Source organism: Nelumbo lutea, chromosome 2 (assembly GCF_056320005.1).
Source record: "Nelumbo lutea isolate HS-2025 chromosome 2, American lotus-T2T, whole genome shotgun sequence".
In the NCBI taxonomy this organism is placed as follows: domain Eukaryota; kingdom Viridiplantae; phylum Streptophyta; class Magnoliopsida; order Proteales; family Nelumbonaceae; genus Nelumbo; species Nelumbo lutea.
In genome coordinates this window covers 71,992,692-72,010,019 of record NC_142685.1, presented here as the reverse complement: position 1 = coordinate 72,010,019, position 17,328 = coordinate 71,992,692, and the positions used below count along the sequence as shown (strand labels likewise).

The window sequence follows — 17,328 nt, the reverse complement described above, 5'->3', positions numbered from 1 at the left end:
GAGACGAAGAAAGAATCTTGTGACCAAGCTAGAGATAGGAGAGGAGGTGATTACCAACCAGGATGACATAGCCAAAAAATTTGTGGACCACTTCAAATCGATTTATAGAAGACCTTTGAGTGAGAGAGTAGTCGTGGAAGGGGTGGAATGACCAAGAATTGATGATGGAGTGGCAAGGTGGATAGAAAGGGATTTCGAGGAAGAAGAGATTAAGAAAGCTGTCTTTCTAATGGATAGATCCAAGGCTCCAGGTCCAGATGGCTTTTTAATGGGTTTTTATCAAGACTGTTGGGAGGTGTTGAGAGAGGATTTAGTTGAAGTCTTTAAGGAATTTGCAGACAATCACATTATAAGCCCTGGAATTAATGCCCCCTTTTTGGCCTTGATACCTAAGAAGAATGATGTCAACCACCCAAAAGATTATAGGCCTATTAGTCTGGTGACAAGCATCTATAAAATTCTGGCTAAAGTGCTCTTGTTGAGGATCAAAACAGTCCTCCCTTCTATCATTAGTGAAACCTAGGGGGCTTTCATTCAAGGGCGACAAATAACAGATCAGATCTTAATTGTGAATGAGTGTGTGGAGGAAATGAAAAGGTCTAGTAAGAGAGGTTTCATTTGTAAATTGGATCTTGAAAAGGCCTATGATTTGGTGGACTAGAAGTTTCTATTAGAGGTTATGCGAAAATATGGATTTGGGGACAAGTGGTGTAGTTGGATTTTTGGGTGTATCAGTACTTGTCACTACTCCGTTCTAGTAAATGGTATGGTGAGGGACTTTTTATAGCTTGCAGGGGTGTCAGGCAAGGGGATCCACTCTCACGCTTCCTTTTTACCTTAGTAGCTGATGTGATTAGTAGGATCATTACTAAGGCTGGTAGTGAAGATGCCATTAGGGGTGGAGACACCAAGTCCCCGTCACCCACCTTCAGGTTGCAGATGACCTAATGATCTTTTGTGAAGGAGGTTTTAGCGAAAAGGTAGCAAACCTAAAGGACCGAATCAAAGGATTTGGAAGTATTTCTAATTTGAGAAGAAATTTGGAAAAGAGCTGCATAGCGGGTATAAATTTGGAGGTAGGGGAGTCGAGGCTATTGCGGAGTGTCTTGAGTGTTCCACCTCTTCTTGGCCTATGTCATATTTAGGGCTTCCTTTAGGGGCAAATCCTAGGGAGAGTAGATTTTGGACCCCAGTGATAGAAAAGTTTAAGAAGAGATTAGCCTCATGGAAGAGGAATTATGTCTCTTTAGGAGGGAGAATTACCCTAATAAGAGCTACCTTGGCTAATTTACCTACCTATTTTTTGTCTGTTTTTAGGATACCAATTAGGGAAGCTAGGAAACTGGAGAAGTTGATGAGAGATTTCTTATGGGAGCCGGGACAAGAAAAAAAGGATCACTTGGTTAATTGGGAAATTGTGTGCAGAAGTAAAGAAGAGGGGGGTTTGGGACTTGGGAGGGTAACTAGAAAAAATCAAGCTCTGTTAGGGAAATGGTTGTGGCGATGGCCATTGGAAAGAGAGAGATTGTGGCTTGAGGTGGTGGGAAGCATTCATGGGAGGTCAGAGAATGGATGGGATGCTGGTGTATCAAGGCAAGCTAACTTAGCAACACCTTGGAAGGCCATTCACAACACCCTTCCTCAATTCCTCAATTTTATCAGGTATGAAGTTTGTTCTGGCAACATTGTTCATTTTTGGGAGGATATTTGGGTAGGAGACACCTTTAAAGGATCTGTTCCCTTCGCTATTTTCTGTTTCTTTGTACAAAAAAAAGGCGGTCTCAAAATTTTTCTCACCTTTGGGAACACCCTTAGGTCCTACTTGGGATTTTGGGTTTCGTAGAGGACTTAGGGATGATGAAATTGAAGCTCTTTCTGTTTTGCTTGGTTGTCTTAATCAGGTTTGTTTGGATCCCTCCAAGCCAGATAAGAGGGTATGGGCTCCTAGACCCAATGGAACCTTCACTTCTGCTTCTTTCTTCAAGTCCATCTCTCAACTTTCTACTCACCAACCCTTTCTGTCAAAGAAATTTGGTGCAGGCCAGTTCTCCAAAAAATTATGGCGTTTTGTTGGGAAGTATTCTATGGGAAAGTAAACACTCTAGATAACCTACAAAAGAGAAGACCTTTCCTTTGTATTTCTCCTAATTGGTGTATCCTCTGTAGAGCTCACGGTGAGAATTGTTATCACCTATTAATATCTTGTCCCTTTTTTGCAGACCTTTGGGCTTGGCTACTTTCGTTGTTTGGGAGTAGTTGGAGTCTACTGGCAGAAGTTCACACGTTCTTCAACCATTCTACCTTTTATTGGCATACAACAATAGGGAGAATTATGTGGAGATGTGCTCGTGCTGCCTTGATTTGGACTCTTTGGGAAGAAAGGAATATTATAATTTTTCAAGAAAAGGAAGGGTGCAGTCAAGAATTGAAAGACCGTGTGTTAAATAGTACCTTGGCTGGAGACCTTGGAAATCTTTCATCAATTCTCCTTTAATGACCTTTGGAGGAATTGGTCAGCAGTAGCGAGGTGTTCATCTCTAAAGGACATATCAATTACAAGTTGGTCTCCTCCATCCGAAGGCTCACTGAAGTTGAACTTTGATGGAATTAGCATGGGTAATCTAGGATTATCCGGAATGGGGGGTGCTTTGAGAAATGAGAAGGGAGAGATTTTGTTGCTCTACTCAGGTCCCTTGGGAATTGGGGACTCCATCAGGGCAGAACTTTTAGCTGTTGCACAAAGGGTGCAATTTGCAAACCAGCTGGGGGTACAACACCTAACAAGGGGATTTCAAAGTGGTGGTGGGTTGGTTGAAAAATCCTGAAGAGGCTATGTGGCGTTACAAGAATGAAATGAATGCAATTTGCAAACCAGCTGGGGGTACACCACCTAACAATCGAGGGGGATTCCAAAGTGGTGGTGGGCTAGTTGAAAAGTCCTGAAGAGGCTATGTGGCGGTACAAGAATGAAATGAAGAAATTTGATTGGTTGACAAGGAATATGTTGGTCACTGTACAATGGGTGGGGAGATCAGCAAATACTTTGTCAGATGTGTTAGCTAAGCAAGGGATAAATAGGGAAGAATTGTTTTGGGCTTAGTTGTGATTCTTGCTTTTCTTTCTTAGTTTACTTGTAAGATTCAAGGAGGGGCTGCAGCTCACACCTCTCCCTGGGATGTTGTATGAATTCACTCTAAATCTGCTTCTGAATTAAAAATTTATTGTCATTCATTAAAAAAAAGTGTCTTAGGACAGATTTTGAAAAGTTATAGAAAATCACAAATCACAAAAAAGATCACCCCAATTGGACATTTGAGCTCAAAGTTATGGCATTTGGAATTTGCATGTACATTTAGTGTACAACTCGTGACCTAGTCATTGGGTCAATGGTCCAACTGCCTGAGTCGGACGGTTTTTCTTGTGTCGTGTTCATGTTGTGTCGAGGAAGGAGTATTTGGATACATGGGTCAACATGAACACAACATGGTTAATTAATCGTGCCAAATTTTCAAACAAGTGCAAATTGTTTATTACACATGTAATGCAACACAACTCACATTACCCAAATTAATACGATTAAACTGTTTAAATTAAAAAATAAATAGCTTTTACTAATAAAAAACATTCAATTATTCATTACCTAAACAAATTCATGAAAACCATTCAATGTCATACTTACCTACCATAATAGTATTTCATCCAAATATACATGATCTAATACTTGAAACTTTGTGTCATAAATAGATAATTTTGGAGTTAAGTGGGTCAACCCAAAATTGACACGTTTTTAGTCGTGTTAAATGGGTTGAGATGATTTAGACACGAACATGATTAAGATAAACCTGAACCCAAGGACTTTGTGTTGTGTTCATATGTCGTGTCAAATATGGTCGGAATCATGGCTTGGTGATGGTTTTGAACAGTTCAACCAGCTGGATCAACAATGGGTTGAAAACACTGGTTCTGTTTACATTTCTTTACATATCTCAAGTTTATAGGAATGAGAAATAGAAAATACCACCAAGAAGTTTTACAAGATCATATTTCTCTCTTTGTTTTTCTTGATACAAGCATTTCCTTTTCACTCCTTTCTTCTTCACAATAAGCCATAATCAATCGGATAAAAATCTGATCATAGGTGGCAATATGGCATCATTCTTCTGGACTTTTGCATGTATGAAGGGAATCATAGTCAGTCAGATTAAATATTGGACTGTAGACAATTTTTATCCCTCATTTCTCCAATCTCAAGATCTGCATTTGAAGGGAGCCATAATCAGCCTTTGGGAGCAAGGCTGTAGATGGTTTAATCCTTGGCCTGTTTTGGTAGAGGTGCTATAACAAACCAAGTAGAAACACTTGATTGTAGATGGTTTCTTTTCCTCTACTTCCTTTCTTACAAGGAAAATTTGCAAATTGAATGAAAGAGAGAATAGAAGACATTTGCAGGAGATATTTGCAGAGAATGACTTCCCTTCACCTACCTATGAGAGTAGTATCTTCCTTTTCTCCACAAAACTTATCTTCTCTCTTCACCGTGGACTTGTGTTCCCTCTAAGATTGTGGTTGTCTAAAATATTTTCTTCAAAGGAGTGGGGTTGAAGCCTCCCTCCAAGAACTTAAATAGGGATTGAAGTAGTTATGTAATTACCGCTCTCTGTAGGTGATAGGCACTTGGCCTCCCACTTAAAGAAAGGAATTCCAGTATGAGAAACCTCTTTTAATCTAAATGGGTTTTGTTAGGCCACTTGCCAACCCATTTAATTGGGTTGTAAACAATTTTAAGTTTATTGGATTTCATAGGCTTAGAACTAAGCTCACTATCTTTAATAAATTTTGCTTTTAATAGAGACCAATTAGTCAACTGTCTCACCTAAGTTGGAAATAACTTTGGCAAGCTGGGCACATCCAATTTTTATGCTCAGCTAGATGGGTATTGGGTGCAGTGATTTAAAAGGTGCGCCTCAGTCGTGCCTAGGCTCATTTTAGGGGAGGCACCTTGCCTAGGTCCTAGGTGCAACACTTTCAAAAGGTGTGTACCTTTTGAAAGTTTTATGCTTTTTTGCTTTTTTTTTTTGAACCAAGTGGCTAGGTTCATAAATATCTTCTTAAAAGGCAATTAAAATTATAAAATCATTATTTTTTGTGTGAGAATTAAGAATTTAAGACCCTAACATGGACTTGTTTGGGCTTGCCTCGAGGCGCGTGGCCCAAAGGCGACTCGTAGAATCAGGAATGTAATATGTTTTACATCACATTAGCTACTTGAAGTAATACAATTGAGGAAAAAAAGAGATTGTGGGCTTTACATGCTTGAAAATGTTTTATATGCTTGATTTTACTTTTAAATTTTCATTTGAAAATGCTTTACATGTTATGTTTATGTATTTTAATTTTAGATTATATGTTTTTTAAAACATTAATTTTAAAATTTAAGTTTATATTTTTTATTAATATTATGTTTACTATTTTTGATTTTTTTTTGCATTTTCTTGAATTTTTTGGCATTTTTTTGAAATTTCTGATTTTTTTAATGATTTTTAGCTTTTTTTTTTTGTATTTTTGCACCTTTCTTTAAAAAGGGCGTTCTTCGCCTTGCGCCTTTATTCTTCTTAATATCGCCTTTCAATTAGTGCTATGCATCTTTATTCTTCTTAATATAAAAGATTTTTATTAAAAGTAAAGAAAAAATGAGATCCCCCTCCCTCTTCTTCCTCCTTCCTCCTAACCCCCTCCTCTTAAGGAGGCTTATGCCTCCTTGTTTTTGGGAGGCTTGCGCCTCTTATGTTTTGAACTATGCCTCACGCCTTTAGGTAGTGGAATGCCTCGTGTCACGCCTCTGTGTTTTAAAACATTGCTTTTGGCCATCTGGACTGCTAGAAGATCTTTCTAAAAAGAATTGCTAAATGATACCTAAGTCTTTGGTTAATTTGATTAAGAGAATCTCCTATTCAGCACATAGATCCTGCTTGAGCTAGACAAATAAACTAGAATCATGTTCATGGGATTTGGCTTCACATAACAGCATCTTGACTGTAGGCCTATAGGTTTTAGTTGCATTGGTCTTAGGCTTGGGTATTTTTGTCCATACATTCTCCCTATCAAGAAAAATTCTATATGTGGGGGGATACCACCCCTTTTTACCAAGCTTGGATCTTCTAAAAGTAAAACCATGTGAATACTTTAAGAGTACAACATCCAGCCATACATCGGGAATCTCTTATACATGTATGTTAAATTCATGGGGAGATGTTCCCAATGCACGGCTGGGTTCCTGTGTACTCAGAGTGTTACCTTGGTTTTTTCTTTAAGGAAACCCTGCCACTTTTTTTACCTCCATTCCAATCAGGAAAAAAAAGATGAGTTGGCCCAGAGGTTTGCCAAAAAGGAGCTCTTATTGAGGAAGTTTAATGGTTCCATTTAGGGAAAGAAAGAGAATGCTTATTCATATCGCATTTCTTCTACTGATAAGAATCAGATTTTGAAGTACGGTTGAACTTGGATTGGAGATTATAAGAATTTCTTTACAATGAGCTTGCAAAAGGATGCTTTGATACTCTTCTGCATTGTAATGATGTGGATATTCTATGGGAACCTAGGGAAGAGAAAAAAGATCACTTGATTAGGTGGGAGGTGGTGAGTAGAAGCAAAAATGAAGGAGGCCTAGGCTTAGGGAATGTGGTGAGTAAGAATGAAGCTCTTTTAGGTAAGTGGCTTTGAGGTGGCCCTTGGAGAGGGAGAGGTTGTGGCATGAAGTAGTGAAGAGTATCCATGGCTGTTCTGAATCAGGTTGGGATGCGGAGGTATCCCGAGAGGCTTCGCTCACAATACCTTGGAAGGCTATTTATGGCATTCTCCCAGAGTTCCTCAGATTTGTAAGGTACGGTGCTTGTTCTGGAAACTCCATTCTTTTTTGGGAAGATATTTGGGTGAGCACTCAACCCCTAAAAGACCACTTTCCTTCTCTCTATTCCATCTCCCTCTTTAGAAAGAAACCATCCCCCCCGGTTCGCTCTTTGGATTTAAACTGGAATTTTGGGTTTCGAAGAGGGTTAAGGGATGAAGAACTTCTTTGTGTTTCAGAGCTCTTGTTGCTTCTAGACACAGTGTGCCTGGACCCCCCTAATCTGGACAAAAGGGTTTGGTCTCTAACCTCGGTTGGCTCCTTCACTTGTGCTTCTTTCTTTAAAGCCCTTTGCTCCAACCCCTCCTTGCAGGTGTTCCCTATTAAAGAGGTCTAGTCAAGGCTAATTCCTCCTAAAATAGCAGTGTTCTGTTGGGTAGCCTACTTGGGTAAGATCAATACGGTGGTAAAACTTGCAAAAGAAGAAACCTTAATTGTGTTTGTCCCCAAATTGGTGCTTCGTGTAAAGTGAAGGGTGAGGACTGTAACCATTTACTGATATCGTGCTCTTTTGCTGCCAATATTTGGAACTGGGTTGTTGCACTATTTGGGTGCAGGTGGAACTTGCCCTCTGAAGTAAGGTTGCTGTTCATTCCGGCTGCCTTTGGGAGATTGACAAAAAGAGGGAAGCTAATGTGGTAATGTATCAGAGCTGCTACCTTGTGGATTTTATGGGAGGAGAGAAATGCTAGAATATTTCAAGAAAAGGAAAGAAGTCTTGCTGAAATTAAGGAATGCATAATGACAAGGATAGCAACATGTTGTCTTTGTTTTCAGGACCAGTGGGTGTTGGTGATTCTGTAAGGGCAGAGATACTAGCAGCGGTACAAGGTATACAGATGGCCAATCAACTTAGAGTGAATAATTTGATAGTAGAAGGGGATTCCAAGGTAGTAGTGGGCTGGTTGGCATGTCCAGAGACAGCTTGTTGGGGCTACATGGATCTGTTAAAGAAAGTTAAATGGCTGACAAGGAATATGTCAGTCAGGTTTCAGTGGGTCAGCAGATCAGCAAATGCAATGGCTGATTCTTTGGCCAAGCAAGGGGTGTCAAGGGGAGATCTGTTTTGGGCCACTTTGTAACTGTGTTTCAGGCTTGTGTTTGTTTAGCGTTTATGACTCAGTCCTAGGGGGAGGTAACACCTTGTGCCTCTTCCTAGGCTGAATGTACTACTATTTTTTGAATTAATAAAACTTCTCTCATTTATCAAAACAAAAAATGATGTGGATATTCTATTTCAGGAACTGTTTATTGAAACTGCTATTTTTCATCTTATTGCAAATTAAGTGCCTAAGGTGGTGAGGACCTGTTATCTTTCATGTTAAAATGCTAACTTTTATTGTTTTGTAGTGGTCAAGCTGCAGTTATTACTCCCCGGCAGGTGACTTGTGGTTTGGGATCTCGACGAGTTAAGGCAATTGCAGCTGCTAAGCATCACACTGTTGTTGCAACTGAGGGTGGAGAAGTATTCACTTGGGGGTCCAATAGAGGTAAACTGTCGGGCATTCTTCATGTCTATGGATGTAAAGCTGTAAACCTGGTAATGGGGGGCTACTTGAATTCCTTGTCAACATTTTTGTAGCTTGCCTGCTAAGAGGTGGGGCAGGGTGAAGAGACTTGATTGTACCTATTTGATTCTTGCATTTGAAAAGAGAAAATCTTCTCTGTTAATATGTTATTGCATATATATCTAATTGGAAAACAAAGGATTTAATTCTGATAAAATCATGCAGAGGGTCAACTTGGTTATACTTCCGTGGATAGCCAACCCATACCACGGCGTGTTAGTTCTCTTAAGACAAAGATAATTGCTGTTGCTGCTGCCAATAAGCACACAGCAGTGGTTTCTGAGTCAGGTGAAATATTCACATGGGGATGCAACAAGGAGGGCCAGCTTGGTTATGGTACTTCCAATTCAGCTTCAAATTGTACTCCAAGGGTGGTTGAATACCTGAAAGGAAAGGTCTTCTCAGGAGTCTCAGCGGCAAAGTATCATACAATAGTATTAGGGGCTGATGGGGAGGTAACGTTCTAGTTTCTACATCTAATCTGAGTAATATTTCTGGCCTTATTTCAATGTTTTTTTTTTCTTTTGTAAATACCCTATTTCGATGTTGTTCAATCTTATGCCTTTTCATTTTGATGGTTCTCATATTACTGTACTTGAAATTCAGTCTGGTCTTATGTCAATCATTTCAAGTATAAAATCTTAGGCAAATTCCAAATATTTGACAGTTTTTCAATACCTAAATCATGGCTATCAGTTCATACCTCTGGCTCTGGGTAACTCAAATCTTTGGAGTACTTTATTTCATTTTCTGATTTATACAGAAAATTATTGTTTTCAAAATCTTGGACAATTTCCCAGCAATTGGCACACAGCACACTTTTTCAATACTTAGGATTTCAGTTCAATACATCTTGCTTTGGGCCCTCAAATCTGTTGAGTGCTTGATTTATTTTCTATTTCTACAGAAAACTATTATCCCTATATTGGCCCACGTCTTACTCTCAATATAGATTTTTAGGTTTGCTTCTAGTGTAAGCATTTCATCTAGCTGATTACTGCACTGACTATATTTTAATTCTGAATTTCATGGTACATGCTAATATTTGTAATGGTTTTGCATCTTGGTCCATTGGATCATTATGGATGGCAGATATTCACTTGGGGTCACCGGTTTGTAACCCCAAGACGTGTAGTCATTGCTAGAAATATAAAAAAAAGTGGGTCTGAACCACTAAAGTTTCATCGCATGGAACGACTTCATGCGATTGCAGTAGCTGCAGGAATGGCACACAGCATGGCACTAACCGATGATGGTGCACTATTTTATTGGATTTCCTCTGATCCTGATCTGAGATGCCAACAGGTTTGATTTGATCTATTGTGTGGATCTTATTCTTTTCTTATCATCTTCCATTTGTTTCTGACCATTTGCCGTGCTTGGATATTACATATAGCTCTATTCTATGTGTGGAAGAAGTTTGGTAAGTATTTCTGCAGGGAAGTACTGGACTGCTGCAGTTACATCTACAGGTGATGTTTATATGTGGGATGGGAAGAAATGTAAGGGCGAACTTCCTCTTCCAACTCGATTACATGGTGTTAAGCGGGCTACTTCAGTTGCAGTTGGTGAAACACATTTATTGACTATTTGTTCTTTTTACCATCCTGTTTATCCTCCTAATATTGCGGAGAATTCTCAGAATCTGAAATTAGATGGTGACTATGAATTAGAAGAGATAGATGAAGACTTAAATGGAATGCAAATGAACAGAACAGTGTCTTCTGTAAAAAATGATGATGTGGCTAGCAGACACCCACCAAGTTTAAGGAGTCTCTGTGAAAGAGTTGCTGCACTATCTCTGGCTGAACCAAGGAATGCCTTGCAATTACTAGAAATTGCAGATTCTCTAGGAGCAGATGACCTGAAGAAGCATTGTGAGGTAAGTATTGATATCTTATGAATGGCAGTGGCTGGGGATCTATGTACTTGTACTCAACCGCTTGATTTTCTTGCTTACTTTCACGAGGTGGGAAAATGGGAACTGATAAGCATGAACCATATAAAAAGTTTCCTTTGTTAATGAGCACTGACAAATCCCACAGCACGTGTTATGAGAATGCCCTTGATCTGGGCTTTTGATTTTCTGCTTTGCAGGCTTGTATCCCTTATGAATCTTATGCATTTAATGTTTCATACTTCATTGACTTCTCCAATGAAATTTAAAGTAAAACGTTTCTGTTCCAAAATACTGCTGGAATCCAGTACAGAGATGTCATTTAATATGTAATATATGATCGACAATCTTTTAACCAAAAAAATATTTCAATCGTGCCTGTATTTTATATTTTGATGCAAAAGTTACACGTATGCTTGGACATTTTTTCCAGTCAAATAAAATTTTCCTGAATACTTTTAATAGGTTAGATGAGTACTACCATCTGATTACCCTTTAAGAACCATCTGCCATATTTTGTTCACATACCTATGGTAAAAAATGGATAAAATTTTCTGTTGGCTCAATTTTGTTTTCCATATTTCTATTGGGTTCCCCAAATCAAACAATAGTGCCTGCTCTCCTACTCTCCTCCATGTGTTCCACTTGTAGAGGCAGGGAAGATTGATGTTCCATCTTCCATCCTGACAAGTATTTCTCATTATTTTCCAATTTACATGCTTTCATATAATGGAATCAGGTTACTTATCTCAAGTATTTGCTCATACTTTTGAAAATTTGTGTGGCCATGCAGGATATGGTTATTCGCAATCTTGACTATATTTTCACAGTTGCTGCACAGACCATTGCAAGCACATCACTAGATGTTCTTGCTAATCTAGAGAAAATATTGGATTCAAAGTCCTCTGAGCCATGGAGTCACCGTAGGCTCCCAACTGCAACGGCTACTTTTCCTGTCATTGTTAACAGTGAAGAGGAGGATAATGAGAGCGAATGCCTTAAGATTCGTGACAATCCTGCAAAATCTGTCTTGAGGGTTAATTTTCCCCAGCACTCCGACTGCTTTTTGGAGTCTGATAATGGTGCCAACCAAGCTATTTTGAAACAAATTCGAGCTCTGCGGAAAAAGTTGCAGCAGATTGAGGTACTTGAGGCTAAGAGATCAAATGGCCATCCCCTTGATGCCCAACAAATTGCAAAACTCGAGATGAGGCCAACTCTTGAAAGCTTGCTTTCTGAGCTTGGTGTTCCAGTGAAGACACAAGAGAAAGAATCATCTCCAGTTGTTCTAGAAGGAAAAGGTAGTAACAAGGTTGAGGTATCAAGAAAGCAAAGGAGAAAGAGTAAGAAGGTGACACAGGTAGAAGCAGCTGTTGGACATTGTGAGGCTGTCTTAGAACCAGACCCTGTAAAGGGCTTTCTGGATGTTGAGGTCTCTCACATGCTAATACAAAAGGTCAGCTTTTCAAGCTTCCTATGCACCTTTTGTTTATCAATTCTTGATGGGTTCCACACATATGATTTGAGTGAAACTGTCTGAGTAATAACAGTTATCATGTCTAAACTGAATAATGGGAACATGGTGCACAGTTTTGTCAGACTGAGACAGAACCAGATGGTTGTACTGGTAACCCGGTGATCTGGTGAACCAATGACTTTTCTAAGGCAGTAAGGCCCAGTTAATTGATGGTTTTTACAGTCCGCATGAGCTAACCTGACCCAGTTTGTATTCTGGTTTTCTGTCTGGTCTGAGTCTGACAAGACTGATGGTGCACATGGAAGAGTTTGAGATCTGATATTCATGGATCGCAACTGGGAGTTCCCATATATTGAATCCAGTCTTAACAACTTAATTGATCCCATTTCTTTAGGGAAAAAGGAAAAGAACTGAGAGAAATGATGATGCATATGGAAGAGTTTAGATCTAATATTCAATGGACCCCAAATGGGGGTTTCCATGTATTGAAATCAGTCTTAACGACTTAATTTATCCCATTTCTTTTGGAAAAAAATAAAACTGAGAGAGGTAATCCAGAAAAATGTTCATAGATTGGATTTAGTATTCTTTGATATGCCTCCTTTGTAAGATTTTTCTGATGCAAACCCATAATCCCCTCAAATGTGGGCACAGATTGAAAATGACACCCATCCGCTCGTACTGAAAGCTTAACTTCTCTCATCTATATTCAGTAATTGTGCTTAAATTTGCCGCATTATGACTTCTGATAGGTGGAAGATTTGGAAATTAAAGGATCTGGGAGCAGTCAGATAAGTGAGGAACTTCTTCCCTGCAGACTGAAGCAAGAAATTCCTGAATCTTTAAAGAACATCAACTCCTTTTCAACTTTGACCAAAAAGAAGAACAGGAAAGGAGGGCTCTCAATGTTCTTGAGTGGTGCTCTTGATGATGTTCCCAATTTCGTTGGTCCTTCATCACTAACACTCAAAAGTGAGGGCCCTGCATGGGGTGGGGCAAAGGTTTTGAAAGGACCTGCTCTCCGTGAGATCCAGAGTGAGCAGAGCAAAAGAAAGGAGAGTCAGGCAAGTAGGAGGATGATGGATGAGGTTGAGGTTCCTTGCGAGGTAAGAAGTGGTGGGCAAATTCGATTGGGTTCATTTCTTCCAGTGAAGATGAAATCCCTCCCAATTGCTGTGGCATCAACTCGTGAATTATCAGTTTCTGATGGAGAGAAAAGCACACCTCCTTGGGCTACTTCTGGGACTTCTCCCATCTTTAGCCCGGCATCATTTCGTGACATCCAAATGCAGCAGGTATATATGTTTTTATATTTATGTTCGGAACATTAAGCATTTATAGTGTTTTCAATCTTTCATTAACAGGGAGAAAAAGGATCCCGGCCATCTAAACCTCTTGGCAGATCAGTTTTCCCTATTGGCCCAACAAACTCCCAAATGATATTCTGTAAACCAGGCTGATTTAACTGGAACCTTTTCTGGTGTAGATATCCTTTCTATTACATTGAGTGAAAAAGGGAAAAAGGAGTTAACATGAAAAGAAAGTTGCTGCAGGAAGAAAATGGGCAAAATACACTTTTTAGGCTTGAAGTCAGAAAAGATAACTCATGCTTTTGTTGTTTGAAACTCTTTAAACTTCCTGATTGCTGGTGTTAAAAAATTTCAACTTCATGCATCTTCCGCTCACTTTATAAAACTTGCTTTCGGACTAAGGGCTGTTCCCCAACTAGGACGTTTCTGTTTTTCTTGTTTTGAGGGATACCACATAATCAATATACAAAATTGCCTTGTTGCAGGGAGTTCAGGTTGTGGTTTTCATGTTTCGTCAGATTTTGATACACAATCATAATTTTGCATTACGGGATATTGGTTTGTGGTTTTGGGAGCAGAGTAGGTATGATCATGGGCTTTGGGGGGGGGGGGGGCAGGGCTTAGCATCTAGTATACGGGGTGTCAATACTGGATCTTCACACAAAACCTAGGCCTAGGCCCATAAATTTGTGGGCCAGATGATTTGGCCTTCTAGGCTGGGCTAAGAATGATCCCCTCTATCACAAACCACATGGTCCTGGAGCGCATATTTCCTCCATTTTCTGAAAATTACAAATTCCAATGTTCCCAACCAGGAAGTAATTTTTGCTAATGCAAGCATAACATCATGAGTAGTCCAGTGTAAATCTGACACACTAGATGATTGTGTATCTCCTCTAGTTATGGTGTTAGTAAGTGCATTTTTTGTTATATGGTAAATACCCATATGGCAAGTTTTTTTAGCCCACATCCTACATAAGCAGTACCATGTGGCAAGTTACTTGGGCCACAGCCAAACTCATTTAAGCATGTCTGTTGTGAGCCATTATTAGGTATGAGGAATAGACTCTTACAAGTAATGCTTTAAAGTTTTCATGGGTCATACTAGGAAGGTGAACTAATCCACTCAGTCCGAAAAAATTAAAAGAAATGTTTCTATTTTCAGTGGTGGAAACAACGAAAGAAATATGCTACACCACAAAGAACATTTTTTCTGTGTTTTCATTTTAAACAATCAATGTGTGTGTATTTTTCTTCCAAACCAGGTGTGAGACCTTATTATTTTAGAACTTACATGTGACTAGTTTCCAAAACTGGTGGGGTGGGGTTCTCCAATGTGAATTGTGTAAACAGACAGAGAGAACATGTTCTTGGTTACATGTGACTAGTTTCCAAAACTGATTCCACAAAGTTGTCTTTGAATTTCTGGTTTAAAGGACATTTTCACCTGGTGATTTAATATCTTGTTTCATAAATCATTAATATCTATACTCCAAAATTCAGGTTTCAAAAACATGAATTGTTTTCTGAAACAAAACCAACTTGTTTTTGCTTTTCAAAACAAAAAACAGTCGAAGAATATGTTCTGATTTTTTGTTTTGCAGATTTGACAATTTGAAAATCAATGAAATAAAAAACATTCAAGTTGTAGTTAGGGAGCATTTTTCAATATAAAACAACTTCCACATCAGACTGATTTTACTGATGTGGCAGTTGATTTTGTTTAAAAATCAGCCGACTCACTATTTTTTTGTAGCGAACATACTTTTTGTTTTTGTGATTAACATGTGTACAGTTGCACTTGTGGGAGTTTCTCCCTTCCATTTCAGTAATACATTCATCCTTTACCTTTTCTCATAAAAAATAAAAATAAAAAACAAAGCCTTAAATTATTGTTGAATACCACCCTAGTGTGTCAGTGTGCGTAATGGTTCTGTTTCTGGTATCATGGTCAATTTTCTTGACATTGTAAGTGCAACTGCGCAAGTCCTTTTGTTATATGCAGCACATTGCTGCTAACCTCTTCTGGGTTTTCTGAACAGGAGAAGCATCATGGTCTTTCTCACATCCCAAAGAAAACAACTACTGGGTTTTCTGTTTCATCTGGACAGGGCTCTCCATCAGATTCTGCTAGCCATAACCGCTGGTTCAAACCAGATATTAACACTCCATCAATCCGTTCGATTCAAATAGAAGAAATGGCAATGAAGGATCTAAAACGTTTCTACAGCAGTGTTAAGCTTGTTAGAAACCAAGGGTAGGTCTTTTAATGCATTTTGAGGGCAGATGTAATTACCTTTCTTATTCTTTCCCTTTAACCCTTTGTAAATTTGTTTGTACAATTGTACAGATAATAATCTCACCCTTATGTTCAGTTTTGTTTTACATGTAGGAATGGGTTATATAGGTCAATTGTATTGTAGCTCCTAGACTCTCCACCCATCTGGGTGGAACTAAATATGATTGATTTAGCAAAATTTCTTTCTTCCCTTCTTTTCCTTCTGCAACAAGCCAAAGCCAATACTAATTCGTAATCTGGTTCTTGTGAGTCCGACACTTCATTTGTGAATTGGCTGGGTTCAGGTGTTGGAGATCATGGGCCTTCTCCAATAACAGTTTCAAATTCTATCCTTCAAACAAGGTTCAAAATATTGATACATCCAATACGCCAGGCAGTATTGGTAGTATTTTTTTTCAAATCCGGTCCAGAGGGGCCGGTTCCCTGAATTGGTCAAAACCCTGATACAATATGTATCGGCCGGTAAATATTGATATTTTGAACCTTGCCTTCAATTGTTGTTGGGTGGCCTGTTTATGCCTATATTTTGGAAAGCAGATTTTCTCAGAACGTTGGATTTGTTTAGCTTGTCCTATTAAGGTTTAATTTGCTAGAATGCTAGGTAATTCGAGGTGAGCCAAAACCTAGTAAAAAAAACCCTCACTACCGTATAGGGTCTAGCCATCAAACCACTTACCTTTGGTTTAGTTTTGAAAGAGTGCAAATACAAATATGTACAACAAAACACAATTCGTTTCAATATGAGAATTTTGAGCAAATTTAGGATAAAAGATCCTTTTTGCTATCTGCTTTTTCAAAACAAGAAAGTTTATAATGAGAAGGAAGAACTTAGGTCCCGTTTGGTTTGCAGGAATAGGTGTCCGAAATCAGAATTGAAATGGGCTATTCCGATTCCAATTGTATGGTTGAGCTGAATCAGAATTCCATTCCCATTCCTGCTGGAGTGACATTCTCCCCTTCGAGGGAATGGCCATTCCCTGCCCCTCCCTTGGAAATGAAATTTCATTCTTGTTAATTTCAATTATCATTTTGATTCCTGTCTAAATCAAATAGAGTATGGGAATAGGTCATTTTGATTCTAATTCTAATTTCGATTCTAAAGGAACCCTTAGGATGTCACGAGGGCGCCAATGCTGTCATTGGTCGGTGGCATAAAGCTCTTGGAGGTTGGTGAGTGTAGACCAACCTTGCGTCGAGGTGTCTGAGCAGCCCAAAGTGCCTTGTTGAAGTGTGGAATTCTATCCATTCAACTGACAGCCAACTCAGGTTGTCAATACAATACTGACAGCCAACTCAGGTTGATGTGAGTTGGGAATTGGGATCACCTGCCAACAAAACATGTTCTAACTTTCAAACATGGTTTTCAAAACTGGATTTGACCGAAAAAACCAGGAACCGGTTAGGTGACCATTTCCATTTTCCCCCAAAATCGGATTTCCACCAAAACTATTGATTTTGGTCAGCGAACCACTGAATCGGGTGGTTAACCGTTCGAACGATTTTGACCTTTTTTTGTTTTTTTGATTTTTTTGTCAGAACGGGTCAAGCATTTGGTTCGAATGGTCAGAACGTTTGACCTGATAACTAGACCCTTGACCGATTCGATCATCGGGTCGGTTTTAAAAACCATGCTTCCAACACCTCTCAAACTTGATCTGCTAGCCAACTCCGATTAATGTGAGTTGAGATCACTTGCCAACGAAAACATGTTCCAACACCTCTCAACTTGATCCGGCACTGCATATCTTACCATGAGAATGGGACCTATCATAAAAGTGAGACTTGCCATGTATTAATTGTGTGGTGCCTGATCATGTTGGGAGGTGTTGGAACGTATTTTGTTGGCAAGAGACTCCAACTCATATCAACTGAG

At 39.1% G+C, this 17,328-nt stretch overlaps 1 protein-coding gene across 2 annotated transcripts in view; it reads left to right on the top strand.

Annotated features, from left to right (window-relative positions):
• Window positions 1–15,633, top strand: part of LOC148871480 (uncharacterized) — a 35,054-nt gene extending 19,421 nt beyond the window's left edge. For both annotated transcript variants that reach the window (XM_088970963.1, XM_088970964.1), the window contains exons 6-12: window positions 8,255–8,394; window positions 8,638–8,927; window positions 9,565–9,777; window positions 9,869–10,354; window positions 11,163–11,825; window positions 12,599–13,141; window positions 15,199–15,633. In XM_088970963.1, the coding sequence (XP_088827089.1) occupies window positions 8,255–8,394; window positions 8,638–8,927; window positions 9,565–9,777; window positions 9,869–10,354; window positions 11,163–11,825; window positions 12,599–13,141; window positions 15,199–15,417 (2,554 nt within the window). In that variant the 3' untranslated portion in view covers window positions 15,418–15,633. The remainder of the gene's footprint in view (window positions 1–8,254; window positions 8,395–8,637; window positions 8,928–9,564; window positions 9,778–9,868; window positions 10,355–11,162; window positions 11,826–12,598; window positions 13,142–15,198) is intronic.
• Window positions 15,634–17,328: the final 1,695 nt, after the last annotated feature.